Source organism: Micropterus salmoides, unplaced genomic scaffold, assembly GCF_014851395.1.
Source record: "Micropterus salmoides isolate LMB-PRFRI ecotype aquatic unplaced genomic scaffold, ASM1485139v1 Ms_hic_scaffold_3776, whole genome shotgun sequence".
NCBI classification, from domain to species: domain Eukaryota; kingdom Metazoa; phylum Chordata; class Actinopteri; order Centrarchiformes; family Centrarchidae; genus Micropterus; species Micropterus salmoides.
This window is the reverse complement of record NW_024043124.1, coordinates 1-12,239: the sequence shown is the minus strand read 5'-3', so window position 1 is coordinate 12,239 and position 12,239 is coordinate 1. Positions and strand designations below refer to the sequence as shown.

At 39.0% G+C, this 12,239-nt stretch overlaps 1 protein-coding gene and 2 non-coding genes across 3 annotated transcripts; 1 reads left to right on the top strand and 2 right to left on the bottom strand.

The window, feature by feature from the left end:
• Positions 1-1,701: 1,701 nt before the first annotated feature.
• On the bottom strand, positions 1,702-1,811 carry trnal-caa. The gene is made up of 2 exons: positions 1,774-1,811; positions 1,702-1,747 (listed from the first exon to the last, which is right to left on the bottom strand). It is a non-coding gene; the product is annotated as a tRNA-Leu (tRNA).
• Positions 1,812-3,027: 1,216 nt separating this feature from the next.
• Positions 3,028-3,136, bottom strand: trnal-caa. The gene is made up of 2 exons: positions 3,099-3,136; positions 3,028-3,073 (listed from the first exon to the last, which is right to left on the bottom strand). It is a non-coding gene; the product is annotated as a tRNA-Leu (tRNA).
• A 251-nt stretch (positions 3,137-3,387) lies between these two features.
• Positions 3,388-9,414, top strand: LOC119884922 (dehydrogenase/reductase SDR family member 12-like). Its single transcript, XM_038695205.1, is given in 11 exon segments — positions 3,388-3,582; positions 4,098-4,201; positions 4,204-4,230; positions 4,499-4,581; positions 4,999-5,091; positions 5,177-5,258; positions 5,908-5,969; positions 6,148-6,252; positions 6,348-6,438; positions 7,611-7,748; positions 9,047-9,414. Coding segments are annotated over 11 exon segments (954 nt in total). The 5' UTR covers positions 3,388-3,526; the 3' UTR covers positions 9,160-9,414.
• The last annotated feature ends 2,825 nt before the right edge of the window (positions 9,415-12,239 follow it).

Here is a 12,239-nt window from a genome sequence, read left to right as displayed (position 1 = left end):
TCTATGAACACAAAAGGCCTATTTCTCGCATATAGTGTTCACAAATTGTCACAATCTGTGTTAGTGAGCACTTCTTTGCCGAGATAATCCATTCACCTCACAGGTGGCATATCAAGATGCTGATCAGACAGCATGGGTATTGCACAGGTGTTCCTTAGGCTGGCCACAATAAAAGGCCTTTTGAAAATGTGCAGTTCCATTACACAGCACAATGCCACAGATGTCTTAAGTTTTGAAGGAGCGTGGAAATGGTATGATGACTACAAGAATGTCCAACAGAGCTGTTGCCTGTGAATTGAATGTTCATTTCTCTACCATAAACCTTCTCCCAAGGCATTTCACAGAATTTGGCAGTGCATCCAACTGGCCTCACAACTGCAGACTAAGTGTAACCACACCAGCCCAGGACCTGCACATCCAGCATCTTCACCTCCAAGATCATCTGAGACAGCTGCTACAACAATTGGTTTGCATAACCAAAGAATTTCTACACAAACTGTCAGGAAGCGTCTCAGGGAAACTCATCTGCATGCTCGTCGTCCTCATCGGGGTCTCGACCTGACTGCAGTTCGTCGTCATAACCGACTTGAGTAGGCAAATGCTCACATTTGATGGGTCTGGCACTTTGGAGAGGTGTTCTCTTCACGGATGAATCCCGGTTTTCATTGTACAAGGCAGATGGCAGACAGCATGTATGGCGACGTTTAGGTGAGCGGTTTGCTGATGTCAACGTTGTGGTTATGGACAACGAACACAGGTGCATTTTATTGATGGCATTTTGAATGCACAGAGATACCGTGAAGAGATATTGAGGCCCATTGTTGTGCCATTCATCCACAACCATCATGTTGCAAGGATCTGTACACAATTCCTGGAAGCTGAAAACATCCCAGTTCTTGCGTGGCCAGCATACTCACCAGACATGTCACCAATTGAGCATGTTTGGGATGCTCTGGATTGGCGTACACAACAGCGTGTTTCAGGTCCTGCCAATATCCAACAACTTCACACAGCCATTGAAGAGTGGACCAACATTCCACAGGCCACAATCAACAACCTGATCAACTCTATGCAAAGGAGATGTGCAAATGGTGGTCACACCAGATAATCCAGACCCCCCGACTCCCCCAATACAGTGAAACTGCACATTTTCGAAAAGGCCTTTTATTGTGGCCAGCCTAAGGAACACCTGTGTAATATTCCGTGCAGTCTGATCAGCATCTTGATATGCCACACCTGTGAGTGGATGGATTATCTCAGCAAAGGAGAAGTGCTCACTAACACAGATTTGACAGATTTGTGAACAATATTTGAGAGAATAGGCCTTTTGTGTAAATGTAGAAAGTCTTAGATCTTTGAGTTCAGCTCATGATGAATGATGGCAAAAACAAGTATTGCGTTTATAATTTTGTTCAGTGTAGTTGGATTTTTTTTTTTATGAGTTTGGTGGGTGGCCACTGCTGTTGTTGAGGTGATATATGATTATTTTACTGTATTCTGTTGAATTACTTTAGTTCATATTATATATACTTTATATAGATATGTTTACATAATATGTTCATATGTATCTTGTTTTTTTCAGATTGTAGTTCTACTTGCATTGTTTTCACATCATGCATGATTCTAGTTCTCGTAGAAAAAAAGAAAACATGAGCATCATCCACAAGCTTATCTGTGTCTCTCACAGAGAGAAAAAGTTAGTGTCAGAAGTGGGATTCGAACCCACGCCTCCATTCGGAGACCAGAAGTCCCATGTTTAGGAAGGTTTGTCACCTTGAGTCTGGCGCCTTAGACCGCTCGGCCATCCTGACAACTGTGCAATGAAGGCGGCTAGAAGGCTGTTTGACTGCTGCTCATTAAAGTTTACTACGTAGAGGTTTACATTGTTTTTCTGTAAAACAAATTAAATAATGCTGTATGAGCTCGCGTAAATTAGGACAGATTGGGCCCCACAGTGTGAGATTACTGAAGAAGTATATCGAGATGCATCACTTTTTCGCACTTTAACGTTAAACGTTTAACATTTAACTAAGTGTAGATGCAAGTAATAAAATACGTTTATAAAGCTAAGTCTACACAGATAAGACTTGTAACGTTAAAGGTTGTCAATTCATTGTTGGATTTGGAGTTTAATGGGATTTGGTGGCAATTACAAAAATGTAGATTATTCATAGCCAGCGTTAGCATTGTAAGAGGGCAGACGCTGCTTGTTTTTATAAAGGACCTGTGTGCAGGCATAAACATTGTTTACGGCCATACCACCCTGAACACTCCAGAAAGCGAAGCTAGGCTCGGTCCCGTTAGCACTGGGAATACCAGGTGCTGTAAGTTTTTTCTTGTGTCTGTCCTCAGCAGAGTGCACCTGGCTTAGATCGATTGATAGCCTAACGTTACATGTCTAGATCTGCTTTATCCGTCGTAATGGAAAATTGCAGCATTATACAGCAGCCGAGTCATAAAATGTATTTAATTGTATTAATTTCTTCAGTGCGGTGCCTGTCAGATCTCTCCCTCTCCGTGGCTGCATGCTAGACTTCCTCTGTCCGGGCTATTTAATGTTGTTTTATACTATTATAGATTTAGTGTAAATTTCGAGATAACCAGCACAGGAGTCGGGACAACTGCTCGTAATTCGGATCCCGGGACTGTGTCGAATTTGTCACACTACATGAGGTAGATAAGAAAATAGAATAATAAACTAAAACTCAAATCTATATTAGAAACTCCAGCGACTTATTGGAACTGCATAACGTTAGATAGTTTAATTATGAGGGGAAAACTGTGCTGAAATGCCACAGTATCGGAGCTGGCTAACAGACAAATACTACACTTGCTTTGTTTTTTTGTTGTTGTTATTTTAATGTATTATATATTTTTTGATATATTTTGTTGGTACTAACATTGTTGACATTTATTTGTCGACATGCAATGCAATTGTAACAACAATTATGGGAAAAAAACCAACACAGGACAAAACAAATCTATGCATTTCCATATTATGATTGTTTTTTCGGTACCAAAAGTTATTGTCAGAAGTGGGATTCGAACCCACGCCTCCATTCGGAGACCAGAAACCCCAGTACACTGGAAGGCTTTACCTTGAGTCTGGCGCCTTAGACCACTCGGCCATCCTGACAACTGTAAGTCTCCGCCGAAACAAACATTTAAGTATTAACAATTCAGCAGCTCTCATCGTAACTGCTGGCTGTCGATGGGAATTTTATTCCTTTATTTTCCTAGTTTGAAATCATGTATTCGAGCTAAAGTTCATAGTTAAACTTGGAAGACCGCCTGCTGTGTTTCCGTGTTGACAGCAAGAAACGCAGACATCCACCAGGGGCGCTACAAAGTTGTTATAAAATTACTTCCGGTGTTCATACACGTGACTCTCCGACCACCTCATTACATCTCTGCTACATAACACCACAAGTCATTCTTATGAAACATAAACACCGGACTGTGTTCACTCGTTCGTTTCCAACAGGACAGTTTGTAGACAAGAAGAGAAGGCACGTTTGTTTTAAAAATGTCCATTTACAGGAACGCCGTTTGGTTTATGAAAGGACTGCAGGAGTACACCAAGTAAGTGGAGAGCATATTTTCTACTGAGAGCTTGCAATGCACAGTAATCTCTTGCCGTTTGTATGGTTTGCGTAACACTTATCCAATCCTCCGAATGTAGTATTAACCTTGTGACCTGCTTTCAGACTGTAGGCTACTCTTATATATATAAACAAACATATAAAACATTTTTATTAGTGATAATATTCAACTATTGTATGGTTTTTAGAGTATTCTGGGTTACTAAATATAACTAAATGTCCTAAAAAATGTTCATTACACGTTCACAGAGCGCAAGTGACGTCTTTTAATATTGCAATTTTTATTTTAAATATTCCAAATCCAAAGATTTTCAATTCTGTTTTTCTTATTGAGATATTAAACAGGAAAAAAAAACCCACTGTTTAGTAATTTTAATTTTATAATAATATAATTTTGCTTGATCATGACTTGAATGATATTGTAAAAATTATTATTGTGGTAATAATGTTGCCTGTGTAGTGTGTATTTACAGCACTGCTCTTTGATCTTAACAGGAGTGGCTATGAAGCTGCAGCAAAGAATTTTTCCCCAGCAGACCTGGATGTAAACCTGAATGGGAGGTCCTTCATGATAACAGGTGCCAACAGTGGGATAGGAAAGCCACAGCGCAGGAAATAGCCAGCAGAGGTGAGCGTTTGTTTTAAAGTTGACAATTAATAAAAGTCATTTTTAACAGCACAGAGACAACCGAAGAACAGTTCTTCCACTTGTTTTGTCACCAACACACTTGTCTGACTCCAATGAATGAACCAGGAAAGTAAAGTCTGATGCACAGATTGACACCTCACCATTACAGCTTGTTTCTGACTGTAATTACAAGAAGAGGTCTAATCTTTAAGGTGATGGAAGTTCCTGCTGGCTTGTCCACTGATATGTTTTAGTTTTGAGTCTATAGGAGGAACCGTTCACATGGTGTGTCGAAACAAGGAGCGAGCAGAAGCAGCCAAAGATGAAATTGTGGAACAGAGTAAAAATCAGGTGGGAAATCTGTTGCATGTCTGTCCAAGAAGAGGGATTCATCATTATCTGAATCAAGGGTCAGAGGATAGAGTCCCCTGTGGTTCTGACTGTAAAGATTTGGGCTATAAAATTAAACTTAACCAACTTTTATGCTTTTGTCCAAAGCAACTTATAATGATTTTATTACAAGCAAATATGTGTGTGAAATTGGAAACAGGTCAAGATATATTAAATAACATGAACTGCTTTTGCAAAGCATTACAAGTAACCTGCAGCAAAAGTTTAATTTTGGCCACTCAGCACTATCGACAACTCCACCTCCCATGCTCTTGACAGTCCAACAAAGAAAAATCCACACAAGGAAACATCCACTTTTTATTTTCTCCTTTTATGAGAAGAAGTTTGACAGTATATATGTTTCCTGTTAATTCACAGAATGTCTACATCCACATAGTTGACATGTCCAGCGCCAAACAAGTGTGGGAGTTCGCCCAGACCTTCTCACAAAGCAACTCTGTGCATGTACTGGTAGGTGGTGCAAGGATTTAGTTAGTTCAACTGTAATAAACACACTGGCCTGTGTAGTCATTTAGTCACTTGTTGTGTTCACCAGATTAACAATGCAGGCTGTATGGTCAACCAGAGAGAGTTAACTGAGGAGGGTTTGGAGAAGAACTTCGCCACAAATACACTCGGTAAGATATTTTTAGTAGTTCCAATAACTGCAATAGTAATTTTGTTACTGATTCCATTATTTTTGGATGCCTTATTTTGAGAATATAAACATATTTTCTATCTATCCAAGTCTTTTTTTGACAAAGGAAGCCAAAGTTCTTAAATGTAAAGTTCTTAAATGTTAATGTTTAAACAAGAACTTTAAATGATAAAAATGATAATGAAAAAATTATAAATTTGATCATGGAATTAGTAAACTACAAATCTGACCAGACATTTGGTACATGGCTACTTTGGTTTTCAATACTCTGTGCTACAGACAGATTTCGGTCGGCACCACAGATTTATTTATGTTTGATTCCCTGCACCAGGCAATAACTTAACTCTGCCATGTGTCATCACCTTTTTCCTACAAAAATCAAAATAAGCCACTTCTGAGTAATTGTTGTCTTACCAAAATCAGTGTACAAGCACTTAACCTAAATAAAGTACAGTATAATTTTAAGAAAATAATGGTTATAGGCAAGATGCGATTAGATAATAAGATAATAAGATACAGAAGTCAGGCCAAGCATTCGGTTGACAGCTTTTGATATTCAGTAGTCAAATGTTCTTGATAGTGCAGATAAGTGTCGCTGAACTACCTTCTCTGCTGCCCTTTATTTTCAGGTACATACATCCTCACCACAGCGTTGATACCTGCACTGAAGAAGGTTGAAGACTCAAGAGTGGTTGGTTGAATTTTGCCTGAAGAAACACGTCAATCATGTCAAACATCATGAAGCACAAATACGTTTTGGAAAGTTAAAGATGAACATAAGCATGAACAGGCAGACTCACGCTGTGCAGTTCAATCTTATTCTTTATATTTAACAGTTAAAATGTATATTTGCTGCTGCCTCCTCCCAGGTGACAGTGTCGTCAGGTGGCATGCTCACGCAGAAGCTGAACGTGGACGATCTGCAGTTTGAGAAGGGGACGTTTGATGGCACCATGGCCTATGCTCAGAACAAAGTAAAGAAGGCTGATTGTTTGTACCAGAGAGCTGAACAGAAACTGTTCTGGCATGCTTGAACTGTTTTGGTTTGTTTGTGTTGTCATTTTGACAGAGGCAGCAGGTGATTCTGACAGAGAGGTGGGCTTCTCAGCACAAAGAGATCCACTTCTCCTCCATGCACCCTGGCTGGGCGGACACACCAGGTAAACAAAAGAAAGGATATTTTGAAAGCTTAAGATTCATTAGCCACGCTGCACTTCAGAGTTCAAGACGACAAATCTGTTTTAAGCTCTGCCAAACAGCAGCTGTGGGTCACCTGGTCTGCCACTAGAGGTCACTGTGTTTGAGATTTAAGACCACATAGTGAAGTACTGTAAACCGTTTTTTATGGCATTTTAGCATTTTAGTTGTTATTAATCTGCTTGGTATTTTATTTTTATTTTTCTTGATTGTCTAAAAATAGTGAAAAATACCCACCATTACATCCCAGAGACCAGTTTGTGAGTGTAGTGGCATCATGTTTCAAGTTCCAAGGCCAGTCTGCTTGGTATGCCATAGTTTGGATTTGGTATGTCATTTAATTGAATATGAATTTTTTGTGAAGTAAACCTGTATACTCACGAGTCAGGGAAATGTTGCAGGAGAGTTTTAGATGACAGGATCAGGGCTGGTGTTTGATGATCTGACACACTGAAGAGGCTACTTCTGAGCAATCTTGAATGAGGTGATAATTAGTTTGTCAGTAAAGTGGGCAGCAGAGCCAAATGTTAATTAGTAAGTACATCAAACAGTTTCAGTTTTAGTTGGGAGAGTAATTCCTATTGCAGTTTTTTTACAAGTGGATTATTTTATTGATTATTGCTAGTGAAAGCTGAAGGAGGAGCCAGGTGGGTTTAGTGTTGTGGTTTTATTAGTCTGGGTTTAAAAATATTTGTCTTTGAGATTCCAGCCAATACATGAACGGCAAAGAAATTGTTGTATTTGTAGTGCTCAATGTATAAAAAGATTACGGTGAGAAAAAATTTAATTCAACAACACATCTCTCCCCAGAAACAGTGTTTCAGTTAATATGGATAAATGTGGACAGTTTTCATTTTGACTCTATCTGTGGTAGAAATGGTAGCTGTTCTAAACACAGCTGAATATGCATTAATAATAATACATTGTAATTAATAATAAACATATTCTAAATACCAGAGCAACAGTGAAACAAAATCAATACTGTGTATTTTGGTGTACACTGTGGTAGAGACTGGGCTATAACACCTAGGATTCACTTGACACTAAAACATGTGAATTATACCCCCTGAATAACACCTACATGTGACATAAAACGCTGCCTCTGTGATTTGCAGTTTTGTTTTTCCCTCTGTAGCTGTCCAGACGTCCATGCCTTCATTCCATGCTAAGATGCAGTCCAAGCTGAGGACGGAGGCCATGGGGGCCGACACCGCGGTGTGGCTCGCTATGTCTGCAGCTGCCATAAAGCAGCCAAGCGGACTCTTCTTCCAAGGTCAGAAACAAATCACATTCTGTATTTTTAGAAGTTGAGAAACCTGTTTGTCATTGTTCTTTTCTGATATCACAACTTTTCAGGCTGGAGTCAGACCATAACTCATGGTACAATAATGTTGTGGGAATGGGCGTCACACTGGCTCAGGGGCAAACCTGCAGAGTTATTATCTAATCGTTTTACGGCATGTTTCAATGTATGTTTATGTCTCAGTGCTTTCATCAGCCTGCAGCAGCAGGCAGCTGTTTTCAGTGAAAAGGCTCTGATAAACCCTCTAATTGTAACCTTATAACCCTCAAAGATTATAAGGTAGCTTTGTATCTGCTGTATATGTAAATTGGTTATTGATAATTCACAGATTAGCCTCAACAACTTAGGGTTTTACTTGTAAATAATAATAATAAATAACTAGAACTGCAAGCAGTTGTAAGCGGGGTCCAAGCCTCCTGGCGCAAGCCGCCCCCCCTGGCCCCGCGGAGGGCGCGCGATTCGGCCCGGGCGTCAGATCGACACCAAACTTGGCACGGATAATCTCTGGACCAAGCTGATGAAAGCTGAAAGGGGAAATTTTGATCCGCGAAAAAATGTCCCAGTTATAAGCTAACAAATGTTTGCGAAAAATGCTAAAAACAGGATGTGACCAGGAGAATGACCAATCTACACCAAACCTTATCTGGCACGACTTCCCGAGGGGCTGTATGAAATTTGGTGTCTATCGGCTTCTAGGTGGCGCAATTAATCCTATATCAAATGACACTCCCATAGACATCCATTCATTACATCTCCGTAACCGCAATACCTTTAATTTCAAACTCTGGTCGTTTATCAAGTCGAGGCGTGCGGCCGACGCGGGGGGCGAGGACCCCGTTTACAGCTGCTTGCTGTTCTAGTATTTTGCTTGAAATTGTTAGATTTCTAAGGATTCAGATTAAATGAGCAGATTTAATACTGGAATCAGATTTAATTTTAACATAACCCCTAGCCAAATATGTTTTGGGACCATGGGTCTTTAATTTCTCACTGTGCGTGTGTCAGAAGCAGAATTAAACTCTATACAACAACTGATGTCAAAGCACTGAACCAAATAAAGGCTTCATGTAAAAGAAGGAGAGTGATTGCAACATAATTATGATGAGTGATTCAGTAATCAAGGGCGATGCCTCATTGTTCATGTTTCTATAATACCGCAACAATTTGAAATTTAAATTGATTTCTCTAATCAGCTCCCTGATTGTTAGCTCCATTTGCGTGATTCAGTGTCTCTCCTGCTGTCTCATAAATCTGTGAATTTCTTCCAGATCGCAAAGCAGTAGCAACACACCTGCCGCTGGCCTTCTCCAGGTCCACACCACAGGAGGAGGAGAAGCTTCTGGCTGCACTAGAGGAGTTCGCCCTCAAGTTCAAACCTTAATATCTGCACTTTAATAACCAAACACTCCTCAATAATTAAAATTTTGTAATTATTGTTTACATAATCATGTTTTTCTCATGTACAGGACACTTTTTTACATTTTTGACTGACTGAAAGAACTCTATAGATCACTGATGCTTAAATGTAACAGTATGTATTAATTAATTAATACAAAATGTATTAATTTCCATAAAATATGTTTCAGTTTCAGTCAGGTTAAGGTTTGGTTATTTTCAAATAAAATGTATGTAAACATTTTCTTTACTTGTGTGCTCCATGTGTGTCATGTCTTTAAAGTAGATATGCAATGCCCATGGGGAGATGGATGGAGACAGAGTGTATATTAGCCTGGTGAGCTAACAACCAGTAATAAGACGAAAGAAAGCCTAAGGTCAGGTTTTGATATTAAATTGGCAGTACGTATTGGGTTCAGTCATGTCAGGTCTTAAAATCTACAGGTACAGGTCAGATCTACCCTACACACACCAAGTCCCTGCTAGTTCCATCATTGAGTGAAAATATTCAGGACTGTATTAAGTACCAAGAATGATTACTTGGATCCCTAAAGCTCTGACAGGGATATAAAATTAAGTCTTATTATTCTATAAAGTGGTCAACTCATAGGCACTTTAAATGGAAATGTAATTTATTTCCACTTTCTGATATTCATATATTCTCATCCTGAAGACATTTTAGTCTAAACTAAAAATTCATTAGTTGGTCACAGATCAGCAGACCCAAAATGTGACGGAGGAAACTGACAGCTGCAGAAGAAGATGAGAAAGACAACAAAACACTCTAAATTGGTAGAGCAGGTAAACCTTCTCTTTTAATGTGCCATTTTCACAAACATGGTTACATTAATGGACACACTGAAACACACATCAATATCTGTTTTCTTTCCTGCAACAAAAAATACCACTGGCCTCAGATGAACTGCAACAGAAGTTCAGGTATTGTTTATGTAATAACTTTGTATCTTCTGTGTAGTCTGTTTTGTTGGGGTTTTTTACGTTTAAAAGGACTAAATCAGTGATTTAGCACATTTTAGCCCATTTAAATCACATGCACGTTACATGATCACATGTATGCATTTTGTGTTTTAGTTTTCGGTTGTTTTCTTTTTATTCCAGGCAGCCACCCCTTTATATTAATTTCAGCACAGAGTAAAAATCGTTAAGGTGGAAACCAACAGCTTCTTGTAAAGTTTGGAAAATGACATCCTAAATACCGAAAACTTTACACCATGCATTTGAAACTGGTCTGCAAAAAGTGAAATGCATTTATAGCCGAGCAGATGAAAGGTCTTAGTACCCACAAGCTCACATTCATGAGCTGCAGTGAATGTACCTTTATGGGTAGCTGTGAAAGAGCAGACAAAAAATTTTTCACTTCTCAACTTTTAGATGACATCTAACAAACATATCATATTCAGAGGGGTTTGAACATCAGAAGAATTCAACTTAATTACCATTAAACGGCAACATGATAATCGCAAAGAAAATTAATATTTTCTCTCCACAGCAGCGATTTGTAACATACGTATGCTCCTTGATTCCAGTGCATTGACATAAATGCAAGTATACAGTATTGTGACTTAAAAGACCAGTAACAATGAGAACAAAATCAAAGCAACCATGTTCATAAGCTTCCTTTCAGTCCTGATACATGTATGTTTGTGTTGCCACTGAAAAGCTTGATATGTGCATTTGCATGTTAGAAACATTAAGTCCACACTTTGAATAATAAATAACCTCATAAAACAGCTGACATGAGAGAACATACAAGGATCAGCAAGCAGTCTGATTGGTCAAGTTAAATTACAAAAACCTGACAGGTGCACTCTGCACGTCAGTGGATTTACACAGCGTGTACTTTACAGTATCATGACAAGGGTTTAATAAAATCAATGTCCTCTGCAATGGCCTAACTTAAATTTTCTTTAACTAAAAGTCTGATGGTATTACATATATTTCCATATGATGGAAAGACTTGTTTTATGGATGCCCCTTTACATCAAATGGAATCATTTCTACACATTTTTAGCTCAACGTAGTTTGTCTTTGGTAACTTTAGAATCTCTGAACATGTGGGTCTGAACATTATTTTGCTACAGAGAATGAGTTTGTAATCATGGACCACCTTTATGAGGTTAAGAGATTTGTTTGGTATCCAGTTTTCCTGTAACAGTGGACTGGGTGCATCAACATTAGGTCATTATCCACATACATACTTTAGCTAGAAAAACCTATGTGGATATTCAGATACCATGTAGTTTGGAGGCTGCTATGCATACAAACCTGGCCCATTGTGAGGAACAAAGTACAGTTTCAAAATGACAAGACCCTTTCTTACATTTGTTGCCTTCCACACCCATCTGATATACAACTGAACCAGACAGGTGTACATTAAATATGCTTCCCTAATTCGTCTTTTAAAAAAAACAGTCCTCTCCTCTAGTGGCTGATATGAGGTAGAGCAGCCTAATAGAGAATAGAATTATTTTGTTAACACCCAGAGAGTGAATGAACAGTTTCCTTAGTGTCACATTGCTGAAGTACTATTATGCTACTGATATCACTTTGATAGATTCATTAAGATGTCTTTCCCTTGTGATGATGATACCAAGAACACAGTCTGAGGGATGTGAAGTACCTGAAACTAGGATCAGCTATCATACCGCTGCAGCCTCTCCGACCTGCAGTTTCAGTCCAACCTGTGCCACCCATTAGCAAGACAAGTAATTTTTAAGACCTGCAGATAAACTGTAGATATGCTCATGAGTGCCCTCTATGGGCAATACATGCAACAGCTGCTACAGTGTTGACACTAGTGCCACCTGCAGGCAATGACTTACAACTGCATATTTTTTATATTGCTGAAGTTATCCAATTTTACAGATTTACAGATTTTAACATTTTAAACATGTCCAAAATGTAACGCTCCTCTGCTCTAAGTGTCTCTATGTGTCTCTGTCCTGCATAACTGACATCCTAGTTACTTTGCAGAAGGAAAGATGGGGTTTATGGTCCTAACCAGATTTCATTTGTCCAAAGGGAAAACAAAGGAGTTTTCTGATT